The 22,099-nt window shown below is 45.1% G+C and overlaps 1 protein-coding gene and 1 long non-coding RNA gene across 2 annotated transcripts in view; one reads left to right on the top strand and one right to left on the bottom strand.

Annotated features, from left to right (window-relative positions):
• LOC129683405 (uncharacterized) overlaps positions 1-20,151 on the top strand; it is a 64,951-nt gene extending 44,800 nt beyond the window's left edge. The window contains exons 3-5 of the long non-coding RNA XR_008721143.1: positions 14,541-14,989; positions 17,602-18,468; positions 19,426-20,151. This is a non-coding gene — a long non-coding RNA (uncharacterized LOC129683405). The remainder of the gene's footprint in view (positions 1-14,540; positions 14,990-17,601; positions 18,469-19,425) is intronic.
• Positions 10,542-18,240, bottom strand: Ulbp1 (UL16 binding protein 1). Its single transcript, XM_055616115.1, has 6 exons — positions 18,182-18,240; positions 17,766-17,896; positions 14,041-14,292; positions 12,923-13,192; positions 12,201-12,332; positions 10,542-11,140 (listed from the first exon to the last, which is right to left on the bottom strand). The coding sequence occupies exons 2-5, from the start codon at positions 17,863-17,865 to the stop codon at positions 12,223-12,225; spliced, it is 732 nt and encodes a 243-aa protein (XP_055472090.1). The 5' UTR covers positions 17,866-17,896; positions 18,182-18,240; the 3' UTR covers positions 10,542-11,140; positions 12,201-12,222.
• Positions 20,152-22,099: the final 1,948 nt, after the last annotated feature.

The raw sequence follows: 22,099 nt of genomic DNA on the forward strand, positions 1-22,099 counted from the left end.
CTGCAGGACTCCAAGATGGATTTGGGGGTTCACTGGATTATCTGTCCTCTTCCCAATGTGTGCACAATTGTCAAATTGAGATTCAAATAGGTGCTGAACTACACAGGGTCTCAGAGAGAACCACTGTCTTTACAGAACACAGTTTCCTTGCTTCAGGCTCCTTTAGTCCCAACAGTTGGATAATGACCCTGTTTTTCTTCTAATCTTTTTTAGGGAGTGAGAAAAGCTCTCAAAATTAAGTATTATCTCTGTGAAGCCTGAGTCCCTCAATTTTCAGGAAAGATAGAGTAATAATCTGCTTGTTCATTTTTGAGACTGTATTTTAATTGCAATGTTTTCCCCTTCCCTTCTCGTCCCCTAAACCTTCCCACAGACCTCTCTCTGCTCACTTTCAAATCATGGCCTCTTTTTCCATCAGTAGTTATTTCATGCACATATGTATTTGTATATACATTCCCAAGAAGAACCTTTTGAGTCTAAGCAATGTTACTTATACGTATGTTTCCAGGGCTGACCATTTGACACTGGACAACCAATTGGGGTGCTCTTCCTGGAGAGGGCTACCTTTCCTGCTCCCGGGTTTACTCCTTTCCTCCAGTTCTTTGTGCTGGTGTCCCCGACCCTTGCAGGTTGTTATGGTCAGTGCTACCCTCCTTGTCAGCTCACGTTTAGGCAGTCTGGTCTGGGAGTCTTCATTGGTGCAGCTTCTGATGTTACTCACTGCAAAGGCCCTGATCCTCGGGCTCTTACAGTCTGCCCAGCCCTGGTCTGCAGTGCTCTCTAAGCAGTAGTTGTGGAATGTTGTGCAGATGTCTCCACTGGGCCTGGACTCCACTCCTCTGCATTTGATTGGTCGTAGTTTTCTGTAGTGGTCTCTGTTGTAAAGAGAACTTTTCTGGATGAGGATTGACAACTATGCTTACCTGTGGATATAATGACAAATTTTATAGATTGTTGTTGTAGATAAATAATGATGGTTTGGGATTTTGATGGTGTAATCAGGAAATTGTTGTAGGTTCTCCTCCAATAACCATGATTTCACTAGCCCTGATGAGTTTGCAAGGTTTCCAGTACCAGGCATGGTATCCCTCATGCTGAGCAAGCCTCAAGATCAAGCAGAGAGCTGCTGGTCACCACCAAGTTGTTTGTTCCAATACTGCACCCTCAAGGTTCTCATGTTGTGCTGGTCGTTGCTGTGGTTAGTAGGCATCTTAGCTGGGTTGGACTGTTGGATGCTTCACCCCTTGGAAGCTTGTATGGTCCCTTTGGCACCATGAAAGTCCTCAAGGAAGAGGCTTCAGGTGAGTTCCAGCTCAGGGGCTTCTGAGACCCATATATGAGGGGCATGGTGTCTTCAGCAATAGAGACTACTTTCCTCTTCTGCAGGGCAACCCAAGGCAACAGCAATAGGCTGGGTGTTTGGGGAATTTCTTAGTCCAACAACCACATAGAGAGAGATCCTCTTATGTGATAATGCAGCTTTTCTTAGGGAAACTCTTGGAGGGAGTGCTATCAGCCCCGCTAAGAAAAAGTTCATTAAAACTATATATATTTATTTATATTATATAATATGTAAATATATAATATATTTATATATGGTTATATGTTCATATGTTTTTATTGAGATAATTTTACCTGTTTTATAACTTGCTTGTTTATATTGTCATTTTTTGTACATAGTTAATAGCATGATTCCACCCAGCTTTTTCAGCCATCCATACTGTTATTTTCCCTCCCTCTCTCCTTTTCCTGTATTTTCCTCCCTCTCTTTCCTTAATGAGACTTTCTTTTTCTGTTTTTTCCATCATCATCAATTTCATGTTGCTATTTTTCTTTATCTATATTATAAAGTTAGGCCTCTTTGCAACAGATATCATATGAAAGGATTTTTATTGTAGAAGGAGGAAGGAGAGAAAGAGAAATGGGGAGGGGTGCCCAAGGGAGATATACACACACACACACACACACACACACACACACACACACACAGAGAGAGAGAGAGAGAGAGAGAGAGAGAGAGAGAGAGAGAGAGAGAAAAGCTGAGGAAGTGACAAAGAGTGGCTGGAGGTGCAAGTAGGACTGGGTGGGGCAGAGAGTGGGTCATGAGACTAGCAGTTTGGCCATCAGCTAACACAGGGGTTAGGGGCTTAATCTGGCTGAGCCTGAGAAACTCAGTGCTCCAGGGCTTTAGCAGCAGTAAGGCCAAGTTCTTCTGAGGATACAGAGGGAATCTCATCCTCAGGAAAGGATAAAGGCAGACAGACAGCTTCAGAGTGGAGGTTATAAGAGGAGCAGGCGGTGGGACAGTGGGTCATCAGTGCCTACAAGAGACTGCAGGTTTGCAGCTGGAGGGCAGTGGGATGGAAGAGGCAAAGCTTACCTAAATGTCGGTGGTGGATGTCCTTACAAATGGTCAGTGAGCTGAGAGCATGTTGCAGATGCAGTGGCTTGACAATAGAGTTGAGTGGGGATCCCAGTGCGCAAAGATACCAGGTTTGCCTCCTGTGTTTCACTACCAGTGTTATAATATATGAAGATAGGTGCCATGCAAAGATCTAGTAAGGAAAGAGATTTATTGTAGGAGGGGGGGAGAGTGAGGAAGGGAGAGGGGTGTTATAGTGAGAGAGAGAAAGAAAGAGAAAGAGAAAGGGAGAGGGGTGTCACAGGGAGACAGAGACAGAAAGAGAGAGAGAGAGAATAAGGATTGCCAGATTGAAAGAAAATTAGTGCCCGTATTTACAGAGCAAAAGAACCCACTCCTGTCTAAAGAACACCACTATCTGGTGCCATCTCCCCAGGAGGCAGAACACACAGGCCTGGGAGCAAGGGCTGCAGCTTCCATAGCTCCCCACCCAGTACCATTGCCAGGGTCCTCCCTAGAGGACAAGGTGCTCCAGCCCTGAGTAGATGAGGTGTCTTATGGCATGAGCTCACATTGCCACCTGGTGTAAAAGGGGGTAAAAGCATTTTGTGGATGTAAAAGTGGGGAAAGATAGGTGGCCAGGGAATGAGCTGAGCAGGCTGTTGTGTTGCTATGGTGGTCTTGTGAAATGGATCCACTGTACCCTTGTTCATTCAAATGCTGATTTCTCTACACCCCTGTCTGGTTTAATCTGGATGACTGTATTGTGTTCTAAGCATCACCTGTCTCAAGTCTGTGGAAACATGTTACCATCAGTTTTCTGTTTTGCCAATAAAAACAACCAGCTAATGCTGAGCAATAGAGAAAAGAGGGTGGGACATTCTGGTGTGGAGGGAGGAGAAAGAGGAGTGGGAGGGGAGATCCAAGATGAGAGGACCTGGAAACACCAGGAGAAATTTCCCGACCTATGATAGGACTAAAAAGCAAGTATAATGTGAGAAATCTGAATGGGAGGAAGCTATGCAGGCTTGGAGGGTTAGGATGGAGTAATTACTGCCCAGCATTGTGCTCTAGGTTAATTCAATAAATCCTAGTCTCTGTGTGGTAATTCAGGCAAACAGCTGGCTTAGGAATGGCTGCTGTTTAACTAAAAGATATGTCAATATTAAACATTAATTATCATCAACACTGGAGGCTGATGAATCACATGGGAATTGAAGCTGAGCCTGGTGGCACAAAGCTGTAATCCTACAGAAAGAAGGGATTGTTGCAAGTTCTCTAGTGTGGCAAATGGTGTGAAATCCTGTCTTCAAACAAGAGCAATAGAAACAAAATGAGCAAGTGGTTGGCTGTGGCTGCCTTGTCCCTCGAATCATTTCTTGTTATCTGCTGGAGAAAAAGCATGGGAAGGTAGGAAATAGAGTTTGAGGGCAAAGAGGTCCTCAGATGGCTAAGGGTTTGTGAGGTATCTCGGAGGAAGGCAATCTTCATAGACTAGAGTGCCTCAAGTCCAAGGGAGCTGTCTGAGTCAGCTTCCTGACAAGGTCTGGCCTTGTGCCCAGACCATCACAGCCTAGTGACGCTGTGCAGGCTTCCTGTGGATCCCAGGGTAGCTGAGGGCTGAGGGTGTGACCGTGATAGGCCTCTGGATTTTTCCTCCATGTTTGTTCTCCAGGAGTACCTTCTAGCTCCTTTCCTGGCAGGGCAGGAAGTGGAGCAATGTCTGCCTGGCAGTAAGGAAGGTCCAGGAGCTTTCCAGCTGAGGACTGCTACCTTGTGATGAAAAATGTGATGGATCCCCACCCCTACTCCCACCCCTCCTTCTACCATTAAGCCATTGCAAGTCAGCTGCACTGCAAGGACCACAGACAGTGAGGGGTCTAACAGCCACAAAGGCCCTTGAGACCCCTTCAGAAGCCCCAGTCTGTTTGGATAACCTGACTCCATGACAGGCTTCATTTTCAATTTTGACTGACTAGGCCTGAGTTTCTGTTTCTTGGAATACAGAAAAAGAAAAATTTCTGGAAAAAACACCGTTCAGGGGCTTAAAGGTCAACATATGGGCTCAAGGCAAGCACAAAGGTCAGCAAGTCCCTAGCAACTCTGGAAAGTCCCTAAGGGTCTGTGTAATCCTAAATCCCCCCATACTTCCTGAGTCACTACCAAACAGTCAAAGTAAAGGTTACTTCGCATACCCACAACATAAGGGCTCAAGGCGAGCAAAAAAGAACCAGCAAAGTCCCTAGCCACTCTGGAAAGTCCCTAAGGGTCTGAGTAATCCTAAATACCCCCATACTTCCTGAGTCACTACCAAACAGTCAAAGTAAAGGTTACTTCACATACCCACAACATATGGGTTCAAGGCGAGCAAAAAGAACCAATAAAGTCCCTAGCCACTCTGGAAAGTCCCTAAGGGTCTGAGTAATCCTAAATCCCCGCATACTTCCTGAGTCACTAGCAAACAGTCAAAGTGAAGGTTACTTAACACACCCACATATGCACCCTGGGAATCCCCTCAACTGACTTTAAGTAGAGGCTGGGTTCTCCCTTCAGTGTCCCCATTGTTGGAGACGGTGGTGATCCCTGCATGCTGGAATTTTCTTCAGAATAAATGCTCTCTACTATTTCACACTACTTGAGTCTGGGGTCTTTCTTTAGTGATTCTTGGACCCTTACAACAGCTCAGTAGAACCAAAAGTCACAGAGCCAGTGTGGAAAGATTTTTCGGTGCTGCATTCTTTGCCATGCCCTGAGCAACAGTCTAGCCAGAGCTGTGAAGAAAATCGGTTAGGATTCAGTGCCGCCCTGCAGAGGACCCTGGCAGAGATTCACTAAAGTGCCAGGCACATGGCTGTGAACTCAAGCGACTGCCTGCCACTCTCTGGCTTGCTTGTAGCTCCTTGCAGCCCCCTGTGGTCCCTTGGCTGGGAGGCAGAGGCTAGGAACACAGTGGGGCTGATGTCATTGTCCTGCCCCAAGGCTCCCAAACCTACCAGTCTCCCCTCCCCCTCCACTGCTGCTCAGCTCTCTGGGTCTGGAACCAGCCCACACATGCAAAGTCCCTGCCTCCATAAAGGGGTTCTGCAGCCTGACACCAGAAGGAGACATGTGCAACCTAAGGCCAGTCCCCGCCTCAGACAGTGTTCAGACTGACAGCAATTTCAAGTCTCCTCTGTGAGTTTCTGTTCTGACCTTCACCTTCAGCCACATCCAGTCTCCTTCTCAACCGCCATCATCCTCTGACTTTCCCTCTAACCTCCAGCCAGCCATTCTTCACTTCTCACCAGCTTTCTTCTTCCTACATCTGAATCTCCTCCAGGTCCTTCTCCCCATCTTGTTTTTTGTTGTCTTAATTCTTACCCCATAGCTACCTCATATCTTCCAGCCTCTGTCCATACCATCCACCTTAACTATTACTATCTGGCCTACATTGTATCCATAATTCCCAGATACTTGCTTGTTCTTCATTTTGATCACTCCTTTCCATGCCATTCTCAAAGTCCTTCCTCCCGACCCACATGGTTCCTTTTCCTTGTTTACATGATGGCTTCCTCGTTCCTGCTCTCTTCCTGTCTGTACCCTTCCCAAGATCCTCTCTGTCCTCCAAGCCCTCAAACCTTAGCTCTGCTAATCTCAACTTTGCCTTTCTCAGGTCGACTTTTTATTGGTTAAACAGAAGCAATATCTAAGGCAAGGTCTATATAAGGACAGGTGTATGTGAAAATGTGCTCATCCAGGCAGGGTCCAGTAATTAGCATTAAAATACATAGCACCAGACCAGCCCCCAATAATATTATTAAACATCTGTCATTTCTGCCACTCAGCAGCTATATTGGAATAGCATTGGTTTGTCTCCAAAAGACAAGCTCATCTAAGTCCTATAGGTATTGGTACTTGCTGGCCCTGGTGAGGAGATGGAAGTAGAGCTCATGTATAATGCTCATGGGGATCTGGAAGGAAAAGAAAGAGAAGTCCCTTCTTTCCAAAGCGTGGCATTCTTTGAGTTTATAATTAGCACTTATAAGTAGTTTCTATTTTTATATTTTTTATTATTTTAAGCCATTTTAAAATTTAAATATATTTTCATCATATTCTTCCTCTCCCCAAAGTTCTTCCAGATTTTTTTCTGCTCCCTACCCACCCTACACTGTTTTTTTTCCTAAAAAAAAACAAAAAACAAAAAACACAAACACAAAACAACAACAAACGTGCAAAACCTAGAAATCAAAACACAACATCACCCAATAAAGAAAAAACCAAAACAAAAACAAGCCACTCAACTGTAATCAGATCAAAGCACCCCAAGAAACTGTTGCATTTATTATCTGTGGGTCCACTACTCCTGAATGTGTGACCTTCCCTGGAGTGGGTGAGAATCCGAGTGTCACTCCATTGGAGAAAACTAGTTTTCCCTCTCCCAGCAGGTATAAATGACAGTTCACTGTTAACCTTCACCCTAGTGGCTAGGTTTCCATTAATTAATTAATTCATTTGTACATTCATTTAAAAAAATATAACGAGACAAAACAAAAACCATCACATGGAAGCCAGACAATACAGACCAACAGAAGGAAAAGAACCCAAGAGAGGGCACAATAACCCGAGACAAACGTCTTCTCATGGCTAGGAATCTCATAAAAACACTAAACTGGACACGATAATATATAAGCACACAGGACCTGGTACATCCCTGTGCAGGCACTGTGCATGCTACTTCAGACCCTGTGAGTTCATATGAGTTTTGCTCATGCTGATGAAGACAGCGTTGTTTTCTTCATGCCCTATATCTCCTCTGGCTCTTAGGTTCTTTTTGCCTCCTATTCCACAGGGTTCCCTGAGAGGCTCTCTGAGAGAAGACATTCCATTTGTTGGAGACATCCCATTTAAACCTGAGGCTTCAAGGTTTCTCACTCTCTGCATTAATATCTGGCTGTAGGTCACTGTATTTAAAGAATACAGTATTTTTCACTATTTTACAGTATTTTTCTTCATTGAGATTGTCATGTCTGCATACATGTATTTTGATCATATTTATGGCTCACACTTTCCCCTCAATCCTTCCTGATCCACCCTCACCACTCCCAACTTTATGTGTTTGTAAAACAATAAAATAAAAAGATTATTTTAGGGACCGGAGAGATGCCCAGTGGTTAAAATCACTGGCTGCTCTTCCAGAGGACCCTGGGTTCAATTCTCAGCACCCACATGGTAGCTCAGAATGGTCTGTAACTCCTGTTCTAGGGATCAGATGTCTCTTCCGGCTTCTGCAGCATGATATGGTGCACATACAGAGTGCAGGCAAATTGCCCATAAACATGTAATAAGAGTAAACATTAAGGATGAACACATATAGCATAATATACTACAGAAGGGAAAACTTACTACTGAAAACACTGAACTGGTGGATGTTTACCTACTACATGTCCCCGCTGGTGTAAAAAATGGGTTTTTCTCTAATAAACCATATAACAATAAATAATTATGAGAATTTTCAGGTAAAAATTACATTTACAAGGTCCAGTCCATTTGTATTTGGCAATCTTGGAGAAAATATTCCACTATCTATCCTATCCTGGTGTCCAGTGTTCTCCTAAATCACTTTCTCATCATACCTTACATTTATCAACCTAAACCATGTTTTTAGATTCTAACCAACTTAAGCTTTACTGTAGCTATAACTATCTAGTCTTCAGCCCCACCAGAATTGAGAAGAAAATATTACCCAAGATGCAGGAAGTGCAGGCAAGCAGCTCCCAAAAGTACAGAAATAAGAGATAATTTACTGCCTGGACAGTCACTAAAGGATTCTTGGTGTCCTTGGGGTGTCTTCGGCCTACTGGCCCAGAATAACTGACAGACTGTTGTGTGAAGCAGGAATTCTAAAAGCCTGGCCTACCCAGTCTCTGCAATGTTGGATACTCGATTTCCTAGGGTCGCGCTTTTGTTCGTAGTTTGGGCACTCAGCCTGCTATCAGCAGCCAAGATAAGAACAGTCTTTGTGCAGTGGCTATCACGCCACCTTTGATTCTTTGATGCCCATCATCTTCCCTGAAGGAGATTGGAGGTGCTGCCAGGAACAGATGTGTCTCTGTCAGAAAAGCCTTTTATTATTAAAACATCATCAAATGCCATATTCTGTAGATCTCTGAGGTTTTTGGAGATCATCTATCTATCCATCCATCTATCTTATCTCAATTGTTTCTATCTATTTTTATCCATCAGTCTAGGAAACATATTTTTGTAATTAACTAAATTAGTATCTAACATAACCATGAGTTTGATTGTCTGACTGCTAATATGCATTTTTAATTATATGAAACAGTTGATAATAGCAGCTTTCAAAGTGACAGGAACTTAACATTGTATTTTTAAAAATCACATGGGTACAATACTTTAGCCTGTTGTAACCAAATAATATCTTAATTCTGTATCAACATACAGAGATTTATAGCATGTAAAATCTCTGGCTCACTAGTAGCCTTTGGTCTAACAGTAGACTCAATAACGGACCCTTTTACTTGTCACTTCTATAACCGACCCTTTTAAGAATTTTAGTTTTGTTTTTCAAAACAGGATTTTTCTGAGTAACCTTGGCTGTCTTGGATTCACTTTGTAGACCAGGCTGGCCTTGAACCCACAGTGATCCACTTGCTTCTACCTCCCAGAGTGCTGGGATTATAGGTGTGTGCCACCATGCCCAGCAACCACTCCCTTTAAAACAATAACAAACATCTATCACCCGTAGAATGACCAAAAACTTCTACCCCTACCCCTGCCTCTTGGAAATGAGGAGTAGTTTTCTTAAATTGCTTTATGCTGATTTGAGACATAGTTTTTCTTTTTTTGTGTGTGGGGGGGCAAGAAAATTGGATATTGTCCAGGCTTAAGAAAGTTAGCTGTAGCCCATGGCAGTTCAGTGTCCAAGTGGGTTACATAGTAAAGGGAAGAGGGACTGCCTCTGACATAATCTGATTGGCCTGTTCTTTGATCACCTCCCCCTGAGGGGGGAGCAGCCTTACCAGGCCACAGAAGATGACAATGCAGCCACTCCTGATGTGATCTGATAGACTAAGATCAGAAAGAAGGAGAGGAGGACCTTCCCTATCAGTGGACTTGGGGAGGGGCATGCATGCAGAAAGGGGAGGAAGGGTAGGGTCGGGAAGGGAGGAGGGAGGGTTTATGGGGGGATACAAAATGAATAAAGTGTGATTAATAATAATAATAAAAAAGAAAAAATAAAACATAAAAAAAAGAAAGTTAGCTGTAACTTTTGCTTTCTAGTCTCTGCATGCCGAAGGTTCAGAGCGTAACTGAAGTCTTGACTGGAAAAACTTGTGATGATGGACAATCTAGCTAGCCAGTTTGAAACTGTCCCAGATGCAGTTCTTTGAGGAGGTCTTGAGGTTTTATCACCTGGGATATTTGTCTTGTCTTTTTTTGTGTCTGGTCCTCTTGCTCTGCAAATATTAACTTTCAAAGGTATTATGCATTTTTTGTATTAATATATGCATGGACTGTGCACTGAGTACAGTTCAGTTAAAGATGATCCTTTGCTCTCTGTTTGAGCAGGTAAAGCTTTTTTAAAAATATAAGTTAGTGTGGACTGTATAACCAAATTAGAAAATAATTTTTTATCTGTGCCATCTAAAAGAATGGCAAGATAAATCCTGGGGAATTTGTAGGCAAAGATTTAATGGCCATGCATGGGTGAAGTCCTGGCTGGAGACATTTTCATTTCTTGGTCAGTTTCAGAGCTATTCCCATGTTATATTCCGATGGATACACATGCTGAAGCGCTATCAGCCCCAATTTGCAAGGGCATCTCCAAGACAGAATGGGGGGATAGGTCTAATCAGGAAGTTGTGAGCTTCTGCCTTAGAAACTGCAGTTGCTCACCTAATAAACAGAACTAAGAAACTGTTTTCTGTTTAAGTTTAGATTCTGTGTAAGTTCTGGCTAGATTTATATAAGTTTGTCCAATTTGGTATGCCAAAATGTTAAAATCATGTTTATAAAACTTTGTTTCTTAGTTTCTTTCTTAACCTGGAGACCACACAAATAATTGACACTCTATTATACTATTTTAACAAGCTTCACAGCACAAGAGCTGAGCAGTTAATTTATTCTTCACCCTCTAAGCTAATTTGGCTTCCTCCCAGCATACATCCCAGAGATATTTGTACTTTGTAGCTTTTTATATGCCAGTTCTCTATCTTGATGTCTCCTGGGCTTCTTCCACTGTTCAGTCCCCTACTTCCTCTGAATCCTCCTCCCCTGGCTGACAGAAACTTCAGCCCTATTCTCCCCACTGCTCAGCTATTGGCTGTAAGCTGCTTTATTGACATATTAGGATACAATTGGGAGCAGTCTTTATATTGCATTCAGACAGGAGATTCTCAGAACAAGAATTACAAGCAGACATGGAGGAGAGGGTGTACAGAAATCAGCATTTGAAACACACAATAAAGTTATGCCTACAAGATCTGGATATCCTGTTTCCTGTGCTTGGGTACCTGTTGGTGGTTTTTTTGTTTTGTTTTGTTTTGTTTTTTCAGATCTCCAGTTCATATAGTTCCATGTTAAGAGAAAACTCCCACCAGGAAGCAATAAGATAAAAAATACCAGGTGATAAGAAAGGACCCAAAGTGACTAGCACAGAGTGGAAAGAACATGAAATGCTAGATCAGCAGCATGACGATTTGTCTGGTTGAGGTTGACGAATAGGGAGAGAGGCTGCAGCAGTTGAACTTTCATGGCTTTCCCGTGAGCATCTTCAACCTGCAGCAAGGAAACACGTCTTTTGAAGGCTCTGAGGACAGTTTGGGTCAGTTCTCTTGGGTGACCTGAATCACCACCCCAGCCACCCTCCTCCCATCATTCCCCTTCTCCCATCTCTCCTGGGCTCTACATCCTAGAACATCTCCTGTCTTCCTCCCTCAATCGCTGCTGCAGAACATGGAAGTTCAGGATAAAGCAGTAATGACTAGCTGTGCTCCCTGACTCAGGGCCTGATGAGAGGATCCAAACGAGCTTGGAGGAGCCCTATGCAGAGAGGATCCTGGGTCCTGGTTGTCCAGACCGTGAGTGGGGTCTGAGACATCTCTTCTGCTTCATTCTAACCCTCTCAACAAGTGAGAGTGGCACACAGCTGTGGGTGTGGCTGTCCCTGCCCCACCTTGTCCCTCTGTGCAGTCCAGACAGGAGCAGTGGCCTCCAACAGCAGCTCAGTCCCACCTGCCTCCAGTGGGAACCCTGCCCCCGGCGGCGGCAGCTGCGTGATTCGTTTCTGTGTGTGTGAGTGTTAGCCTGCATGTGTGTCAGGCACTGTGTGAATGCCCGCTGTCTGTGGGGAAGAAGGGCCTGGAACCCCTGGACCTGGAGCTGTAGATGGCCATGAGCTGGCGTGTGGGTGCTGGGAACAAACCCTGGTCTGATGTAGGAGCAGCAGGTGGTCTTGCCAACTCCTTATTTTATCTTCTTTATCACCGTCTGTGGAATCCTCTTCCCTCTACACATTAGTCTAAAAACCACCTCCTTCTCTCGTGTCTCTAGGGTCCCCACATCTGCAGCATGAGAAGCTCCTAACTAGGGACCCGCTCTAACCAGGCACTTGCTCTGTTCCCTTGTCATTCCCACTAGGCTGTGAAAGATTGCTCTCCTGTCAAGGCTGAGTACGCACAAGTTATTGCTAATAGGTGACATGAACTCCAAATTGCTTGCTTGCTTTCTCAGTAAGATGCCGTAGCTGAGGGACAAGAGCAGGTCTCCCAGAATTCACTTGTTTCCTCACTCTTTACCCATCTGTCCCTTACTCTTCTTCCAATAGTGCCCTCAGTACCTGTCATTGTAGAGGATTCTCCTCAGAAAACATGCAGGAGGAAGCAGGTGAGGATTATCAACAGGACAGAAGGGTTGGTCATGAATGCCATGGACAAAGGCTGGTCCACATCTGCAGTCGTGGGTGGCAAGGCTAAAATGAAGACACAGGTTGAGTCTTTGACCAGACCTCATATCTGGAGAAATCTCACCTTAGCTTTTGGGTCCTCAGATAATTCAGCAACACACAGACCTCCACCCCATTTGCTATACAACAACTATTAGTATGGGTCCTGAGTAGAAAAGGAGAGGGGATGTCCCTGGTCCTCAAAAGACTCATGTAGTTATGGTAGGGGAAGCAGGGTAATGAGGAGATCTCGTCTTTCCTGCTGGTAGAAGAGGAGCTGAGCTGTGAGGGTCATGGCAGAGAAGAAGAAAAAGATCAGGTGAGATGAAAATAAAAACGAAACAAAAACAAAACAAAACAAAACCAGTGACTCTAGGATGAGAAAAGTTCAGGAAGTAAAAGGATGCTCAGTCTGTGACAGCCAGAGACAGCCACAGTGAGTGACCCGTGTAAACACAATTAATGAGATAGGAGAGGGGGAGAAAGGAAATGGTAGAAAGAATGGTCATTGACCCAAGAACTAACGGTGATTAGAGAACACACACACACACACACACACACACACACACACACACACACACACCTTCAGGGAACTTCCTCCCCCTTTTCCCAGCTACCTGTGTGCTCCAGATTTTCTTCCCCGTGCACCTTGATCTCATCCAGCCAGGTCCTGCAGTCCCCTCGTGACATCTTGTTAAATAAGTGAATTACATGCCTATTTTTCTCCAATAGCCTTTTTATCCAGCTGGCTCCAGAATTGACTTCAGTCCCCTTACTAGAGACACCATGCAACATATTGCTTTTATTGATTCCAATGTCCCAGGATTCATGGAAATATCCATCTTTTCTACGCTGGCAGCATATGTTGGCCTGCAGAATGAGGGGCTCTGTGCCCATTGGAAAGAGATCAGTCTCTGGCCTTGGTGAATCCTGTCTGCTGTCCTTTCTTCCCATCCTCTTACCTCGCTCTCTACCTTCCACATTTTGGCTTGCTGCTGGACCTCCTATGTGGTACTACAGCAATTCATTATTTTTCCCTTCATGAAAACAATGACTGTCCCTAACCTGTCACAAGTTGTTGGCATAATTTTAAAAACTGTTTTATTTGTATTTCTTATGCTTCTTTCTCCCTTCTCTACCACAATCCCTTCCACCACTATCCCTTCCAACACCAGGTAGGAGAGAAAGAAGGTTAGTAGGGAGAAGGGGCATAGTTTTCTTTGGCTAGGGTCACTGGGTTTTGTGGGGCAAGCCCAACCTTCATTTCAGGATATCTCCAACTTTTTCTTGTCAAACTGCATCAATCATCAGGAGCAGCTGGGGGAGCACCAGCAGCCTTCTTCCTATCATGTGCCCTCCCCTCAAGACTCTGTGGGCTCTGGCCTTTATTCCCTCTCAGAGTCCTCAGAATTAAACTATCTGCACCTACAAAGAGCCCCTCTCAGAGCCTGCATGAGGCAAATAGTTTATAGTTTGTTGCTGTGGAAAATAGGAATCAGCCCCATATCCCACACCTGAGATAAAACAAAAACATGTTTACAATAACATAACTGAGGTTTTAAAGACTGCAAAACTTTCCACTACAGCAAATCCTGTTCTTTCCTTCAGGAGCCATCTGATAAGTTCTTTTAGATAGTTTGTAGCAGTGGAGATTGAACGTAGGGACTCATGCATGCCTGCCAGTCCCTCTAACACTGACTACGCCCCCAGCCCCATGGGGCCATTTGAAACTTACTTCTGATTGTATTAGTTTCCTGCCCAATGTAAAGGAGCTCTCTGATCAAGTTAATTGCATCTCTCAGAGGCTCAACCTGTGTTTCACAGATATTTCTGAGATTCGGTCTGTTCCTCCAAACACCAAAGACATGACACTTGTTATTGGTATAGAGAAGAATAGTCTTTCTGTTCAGTTGGCCTATGACTTCGGAACTCCATTGTCCAGACTCTGACCTGCCAACAGTGAAGCTGTAGCAAAGAGAAGCACCATCTGTGAAGGAAACATGCAGTGAGGTTAGGAGGGGGAGTGAGGGACTCAGAGACAGTCTCTGCCTGGGGCATGAAGAAAGTTCTTCTGAAAGGGTGTCTTTAAAAAAGAAAGAAAATTTTGATGGGAATTGCACTGAATCTTCAGATTGCTTTTGGTAAAATGGCCATTTTTACTATGTTAATCCTACTGAGTCATAAACACAGGAGATCTTTCCATTTTCTGATATCTTCTTCTATTTCTTTCTTCAGAGTCAACTCTGAGATTCCATCTTACACCTGTCAGAATGGCTAAGATCAAAAACTCAAGTGACAACATATGGTGGAGAGGATGTGGAGAAAGGAGAACCCTCCTCCTTTTCTGGTGGGAGTACAAACTTGTACAACCACTTTGGAAATAAATCTGGCACTTTCTCAGAAAATTGGGATAGTGATACTTCCAAGATCCAGCTATACCACTCCTGGGCATATGCCTGAAAGATGCTCCACCATTCAACAAGGACATTTGCTTAACTATGTTCATAGCAGCTTTATTTGTAATAGCCAGAATCTGGAAACAACCTAGAATTCCCTCAACAGAAGAATGGATACAGAAATTGTGGTACATCTACACAATGGAATGCTACTCCACTATTAAAAACAAGGAAATCATGAAATTTTCAGGGAAATGGATGGAACTAGAAGACATCATCCTGAGTGAGGTAACCCAGAAACAGAAAGACAGGCATAGTGTATACTCACTTATAGGAAGATATTAGCTGTAGCCATCTACAGACCTAAAGAAGCTAAACAGTAAGGAGGACCCTAGGGAGGATGCTTAAATCTCATTCAGAATGGCAAACAGGATAGACACCAGAAGAGGTGGAAGAGAGGAAATAGGATGGAAGCCTATGATAGAGGGTCCTCTGAAATGACTCACCCAACAGGGAATTGAAGCAGATGCTGAGACTTGGATCCAGCCTTTGGGTAGAGCACAGGGAGTCTTATGGAGAAAGAAAGGAGTGAGAATAGAGGGACATGGAGGAGCCAGGAGCCCCACAAGGAGACCAACAAAGCTAAAAGAGCTGAGCCCAGGAGGTCCTACAGAGACTGATGCATCAACAGAGGACCATACATGGAAAGGATCTAGACCCCCTGCTCAGATGTGGCCATTTGGCAGCTTGGTCATCATGTGGATCTCCGAGTGAGGGGAGTAGGGGCTGCCTCTGTCATGAACTCAGTTGACTGCTCTTTGATCACTCTTTCCTGATGATGCAGCCTTGCCAGGCCATCAAGGAAGAGGACCCAGGCAGTCCTGATGAGGCTTAACAAGCTATGGGAAGATGGCAATAGTGGAGAACTCCCCCTTTCAATGGACTAGGGGAAAGGGATGAGGGGAAGAGGGAGGGAGGGTGGGACTGGAGGAGTTGAGGGAGGGGGCTTTAATCGGGATATATAACAAATAAATTGTGAAAAAAATCAAAGTTAAAAGTAAATTTGTAAAAAGAAACAAAAAAAAGAAAGAAAGAAAGAAAGAAAGAAAGAAAGAAAGAAAAGAAAAGAAATTACCTGACTGAATTTCCACTGTGCTAAGTTAAGCATAATCATTCCCTCTTGGTTGAAGATACAGGTCAAGGATGGCCAACTCCTGCTCTCCATCAGGATATATATATATATTTATCTGTCATTCACATGATATTACTAGGCATAGGCCCTGTCAGTTATAGCAGGAAAAGTTCAGGATGTCTTTTCTGATCTGTTCATTCTGGTGAAGCTCCAGAAGCTGCTTATGTAGACTATGTAGAAATAGGTTGGCCTGTGGGGATACTGAGTCATAGTAGAGCAGGAAGGATGAGGATGGAACAGAAATTACATGGAGACAGTTTTTACTGATCTCACATCATAGCAACAACTTGAACATTGTTGCTCATTTAACTGGGAGCAGGACTTTTTGCAGTCACAGAACAAGTAGAATTTTCTAGAGATAGTGGTGATGCTACACTATGGGACCTGATCAGAAGATGGTCCATAACTTCATGAGCTTCTAACTGGTAGTAAAAGTGTCTGAGCAAAAAGGCTACAAGAGGCATGTGTCAAAGGGGATCTAATATGAAAAATATTCAATTAAATGTCTATCTTTTGGTTCCGTGGTAAAGTGTGGAGGACCGCTGTTTACCAAACATGGAAAGAATGCGCAGGGAGAAGGGTACCTGCAGAGGAATGTCTTGTGTGTTGTGTGGATGTAGTATCTGTCAATAAAAATCTGACTGACCAATTAGCTCGACTGAGAAAGAGACACGGAAGGCAGGACTTCCTGAACGAGGGTAGGGGAATTCTGGGAAGGAGAAGGAGGAAAGCTTTTTGCCAGGAGATGGACTTGACAGACCTGGGAAGCTAGCTGGCCACATGGCTGGATGAGGTAAGGTGAATGGGTTAACTTAGATGAGCTAGTTGAGAGTCTACCCAACTAAGGCCAAAGCTTTGAAAATTTTAAAAGGTCTTGGCATCTTTTTATAGTCTAAAGGCCACCCTTGGGGCTTAGGTTTTTCTTTACCAGGAGACCTGAGCTGATGGTCAGTAGGCACCAGCCTTTGCAGAAGTTCATCTGTGACAAGTGCTTAATGCTAGATAGTGTTACTGAGATGGGATGTTAGTTAGAAAAATCTTGGCATAAGAGCCTAGCTGGAGTGAACAGCTTGGAGGGACACTGGTCCTGTGATTGATTAGTAAGGTAAAAGCAGTGACTGGTCAAGGCTAACAGGACACACAGGGGTCCCAGAGGAAAGCAGACAGACAGCCAATCAGAGGCTGCTAGGTTTTAATAATTAATTTTAGATACAGGATTCCTGATGGGGAAGGAGGCTGACTGCTGCTATTCCTGAGAAAGCTGGGATCCCGGTTTAGGGAGTCAAGTGGTGGAGCATTCTTTACAGGGTGAGCAAGGTGACAGGCACGTTCGATTGCTCACTGACTCCCAGCTCAGCCTTGTTTAGGGTTACATCATGAAATCTGTCTGGAAACAACGGGACAGTGTGTGGATCCAGATGAGCAGGCCCTGGGTGTTCTGATCTGCTGTTAAAGTGCAAGGGCAAAGTGCCCAGGGCATAGTGGAGGGAGTGTAGGAGAATAAGGAAGGTAGTTTGTAGAGTGCGCAAAGCCCGGATAGAGGAGAGCGTCTGTGCTGGCTTCCTAGACGGACCACGCCATGCCCACCCCATCTAGTCACAGCACTCTAGGGGACTTCTGTTGGCCGCCATGACCTCCCCATTTCTTCTAGCCCCAGCCTCCCACCCTGCAGTAACTAATTTCTGTTACTCTCCTGCTCCTCTACAAGCCCTGGAAGGGTGTGGCCTCGAGACCCAGAAGGAACCCGAAGAAGTGATGGCTTCGGGGAACCCAGGAGCAGTCTCAAAGGGAGAGCCAGCCTCACAGTCACTGTGATACCTCTCGTCTTCACCTCTCCTTCCCATATCCCCCAGTCGGATCCCACAAACTCACCTACGGTGAGAGATGCGCACAGACAGCACAGCAGGACCAAAAAAAAAGTGTCAAAGTTCGATTGCGCTTGGAGACTGCAGCCCGGGCCATGGTTCCTCATTCCGTACCAAGCTGGCAGCAGGCATGACTGCCTTCAAGGGAGAGGAGAGGAGAGGAAGACTAAGTAATTCCTGCAGATGACTGCAGACTTCTCCAGAACCTGGGCCGAGAATTCAAGCCTTCCCCCTTTGTCTGCCTGCTAATTCCGTCCTTAGTCCCGTCTGCTCCTAGTCACTCCCGGGTCCCTGGGGGCTCTGGCCCCTTTCTTTCCAGACCTCCACAGTTCTTTTCTAACTCCTGCAGCACATGAGGTCGCTATTGTGAACTGACTGTCTACGGTCCTCCCAGGGCCTCGGAGGTCCCTTCCCAGAACTCACCTGTGCTCCAGGACCTTCCTTAGCAGAAGTGGGAGCAGAAGAATGGCGCTGGTCCCTCCCGCTGAGATCATTTATAACCAATAGCCCCGGAGGAGAAAACCGGTTAGATCAGCTCCGGGCGTAGCATGGAATTTCTGTGCTCTTCTGTAAGGGCTAAGACCCCGTCGTCCTCTCACTTCCATGCCGAAGTTCGCATATTCATCTTCAGAAGAAAGACAAGTCCGATTTGTTTTTAGTTTGTGAAATGCCTAGGTTTCCTCCCAAATACTGGCCAGTCTGAAATCAAGGTGAGTGAAGAAAGTTGTTACTGTACCGATAGCAACGCTGTGCATTTCCACTAAACTCTGTGACTTGGAAAATCTTCAGAAACCTTCAGAAAAGTGAGCGTGGAGTCCAGAGTCTTCCTTCAGCATCATTCCCCAGGGGCTAGGGATCTGCTTATTTTCTTTTCTTAGACTCACTTCTAAGTCCACAACACCTCACTGGCCACCTTTAAACTTAATTTAATTTTTGGAAAGCGAGTTCTAGGGACCACACTCAGGTCTTTCATATTTGCAAGGCAAACACCTTAACTAGCTAACTGCACCCCAGCCTAGGGGTTCCCTCTTCTTGAGAGTTCCTTTTCAGTGAGTTTTACACAGTGTCCATCCAGTCATTCATGCATCCACCCAGCGATCAGGCAAACACCAGACGACCTCAGGTGACTCTTTGAGGCTGAGTGAAAGGGAAATGGCCACACCCACAGGTGAGATGTCTCAGGCTTGGGTGGGTGGCCCCTGTTCTATGATCTTTCTCATCACCGTCCAGGGAGTTTTCAGTTCCTCCAAGTGGCCATGGACAGGATAATGTTCTACCTCTAAGTAGCTGAAACTGGGGCCTGTGAAACCAGACTAATTACTAAGTTAGCCACTTGTTTAACTTACATCACTCCTTGCACGAAAGATCACTTGCATAATACTTTTAACCCCATTCATTCCACAGGGAAGAGTCACCTGTAGTCACATGGGGATTGAGCAGGCTAAGTTTTCAAAATGCCACAATTGCACTATAATGCTTAAATTTCTGAAAGCTGTATCTGTAGCTCACATTCATTAAAATCATCTCTGGGTCTGGTTCCATGGCCTTCCTGCAGGGGAGGCTGGGGTGTCCTTGGCAGAAAGACAGAGTAAGCAGAGGCCCACCCTGGGCTGGCTCTCCTTTAGGGCTCTCTCATTCAACCTTCTGCCCTGTTCTTGTTCTCCCAGGGTCCTGCCTGCTTCACAAGCCTCGTGGACTGCCAAGTCTCTCTGCCATTACTGCCATCCTCAGGAGTTCCTGAATCCTTTAGGGACCTCTGACGAAGTTAAGCCAGATTTTTGGCTTCACCATAGAAAAGAATTTCAGGACAAGCGAGTCTAGAACAGAGTTGAAGTTAATTAAAAGATATTTTAAAGATGAGGGTCAAAAGAAAGAGGGTCTGGGAGGGAAGTCGAGAACTTAGGATATGGGTGTGGTCTTTTTAAAGCACCGTCATGGTTGCCATAGTAACCTGGACAGTTAAGTGAGGAACCTTCTCTTTGCTAAATGAACTCTTGATGTGGTTTCTGGGTTCACTGGCTGGAATCCAAGCTGATAAGTAAGAGCCTAGATCAAAGGAAGGGCAGGGCACCTGTAAAGAAAGATCCAATCTTGCTGTGAGAATCCCAGAAAGCCCTGGAAAGGAACAAGGCCATATTGGAAGATCACAGAAGAGTGGTCTTCCAGCAAGGCTCATTGCTTGTCTAACATTTTTAGTTGGAAATATATGTCTATAAAGAAATACTGTTAGGCTGGGCATGGTGGCTCATGCCTTTAATCCCTGCACTCCGGAGCAGAGCAAAGCAGATCTCTGTGAGTTTGAGGCCAGCCTGGTCTACAGAGAGAGTTCCAGGGCAGGCAGCCAGGACTGCACAGAGAAACCCTGCCTTGAGAAATCAAAATAAATGAATAAACTAAAGTTAAAATTAAAAGCACTGTCTCTGTGTTACATCCTTCACAGCAAATGGTGGTGCTGGTTATGACGGGTTTCATGACTCTCAGGTGGTGAGAGGCCTCAAGCACGTTCTTTCCTCCTCTGCACTCTAATTTCTCCCTGTCTCTCTATGCTCCCTTCTCTCTAGCTGCCTCTTCTCAGGGATTAACCCAAGGCGGTGACTCTGGTCTTACATACAGGAATGCCTTCCCTACAGACAGATCACCAGGCAGCCCTGATGGCCTCACGCTTGAGAATGGCCGCTGTGTGTTTCTTGTTGTTCTCTATTCTAGCCTCCAGATGGTGCTCCTGGGCAGACAAGCGAGCAGAAAGGGCCGGAACCCTCTGTGCTTGCCCTAAGTAGAGGCCGGCTCAGGGTTCACAGTAGAGGCCTTCTCTGCTTTCCTGGAGCCTGAGCACTGGGTGCTTGTAGTCAGTGCCTGCTGACCCTTCTTTTGTAGTGAGTGTGGGGAAAGTGTGTGTGGGCATTTTGCAGGGCTGGGGAGGGTGGTGGGCGGGTGTCGAGTCTACTTTCAACTACTGGGGAAATGGCTCAGTGGATAGGCACACAGTAGGCCTCAGGGGCACCCCTAGCCCTCTGTTCAGGCTAAGCTCTCCCGAGAATCCAGAGGCCACTGCATCCTCCAGTCCTTACATTGCTCCTGCTGCCCGCGTGGGGGCTGGGACAGGATGGCCTTGGCTGACCGTGAAGAGCTGAGCGGTTCCACGGTTCAGCTATTGCAAATGCTGCAGCGACGAACACGGGTGCTCGGACGTCTCTGCGGCAGGACTTAGGTAACTTGGGTATACGCTCGCGAGTATCTTTACTTTCCTGAGAAACCTGCATGCCGACTTCCACAGGGGCTGAGTCACTTTAGAGTTCAGCCAGCAGTGAGCAAGGTTCCTCTTCCCTCACGGCCTCGCCAGCGTTTGTTATTGTTTGTTTCCTAATGACAACTAGTTTCACCAGAGAATGAGTCTCAAGGAAGTTTTAGTTTGCGTTTCCCTGGAGGCTCAGGGTGTGGCACACCTTTTTAAAATGTTTACTGCTCTTTTGTGGTTCTGTTTTTTGGGAATGTCTGTTCGTTCCTTGATCGACTTATTAATTAGAAGGAGTGTGTATGTGCGCGCGCGCGTGTGCGCTTGTGTGTGTGACTCTGTAGTTCTTCATACACTCTTCAGCCCCTGTCTGAGGCAGAGCTGGCCCAGATTCCCCGAGCTCTGCGGCTCTCTCTACATTGAGCTGACTCTTCTCACTGTGCAGAAGCGTGTTAAGTTCATGCGATCTCCTTTGCCAGCCTAAGGGAATATATCTAAATAATTCCTATTTATCCTGTGGTATCCAAAACCTTTTTCATAAACTCCTTGTCCACGCCTGTATCTTCTGCCCAAGTTCTCCCCTCCCCTGGCAGTTTCAAAGCTTTTAGGTGTTGTAATAAGTTCTTTGGTCTATTTTTATTTGACTTTTATACCAGCCCATATGTGGCATATAACACGGGCAAGCATACTTTCTTAAAAATAACTTTTAAAAGCCGTGGGAAATATAGTTCAGAGAATGTGTAAAAGAGCATTTTGTCTGTTTTATTTATTTAGAAATGATAGATGCAACCCTTTATGCTGTCATTAAAGTTTTCCCCACGGTTCTCTGTGTATGGAGGGGGACAACCCCATGTAAAACTTGTAAATTTTTTTTTGTAACTATTTTTAAGCGCACAGTAAATACTGTTTGGAGACATTTTCACAAATACTGGTGGAGACATTTTCTCAATTGAAGTTCTTCATCCCAGATAACTCTAGGTATGCCAAGCTGACAAAAACTTAACATGGACAGGCAGCTAGGTGTCCTGTAATTTGTCATGACCATACATGAGAGCTAATCCAGAGTCCTATTCAAGAGAAGACTTGGCTAGATATAAAATTATTTCCTT

Source organism: Psammomys obesus, unplaced genomic scaffold, assembly GCF_907164565.1.
Source record: "Psammomys obesus unplaced genomic scaffold, mPsaObe1.curated_primary_1811, whole genome shotgun sequence".
Taxonomy (NCBI): Eukaryota; Metazoa; Chordata; class Mammalia; order Rodentia; family Muridae; genus Psammomys; species Psammomys obesus.

Excerpts from the sequence above, each read along its gene's own strand:
- Ulbp1 (XM_055616115.1), bottom strand. The coding sequence starts at position 17,865 with ATGAGGAACCATGGCCCGGGCTGCAGTCTCCAAGCGCAATCGAACTTT. Across the intron at positions 14,293-17,765 it reads GTGCGCATCTCTCACCGTAG|ATGGTGCTTCTCTTTGCTAC; the intron begins GTGAGTTTGTGG and ends TTTCCTTCACAG. Across the intron at positions 13,193-14,040 it reads GGAAACTAATACAATCAGAA|AGCCCCTCATTCTGCAGGCC; the intron begins GTAAGTTTCAAA and ends CAATGGGCACAG.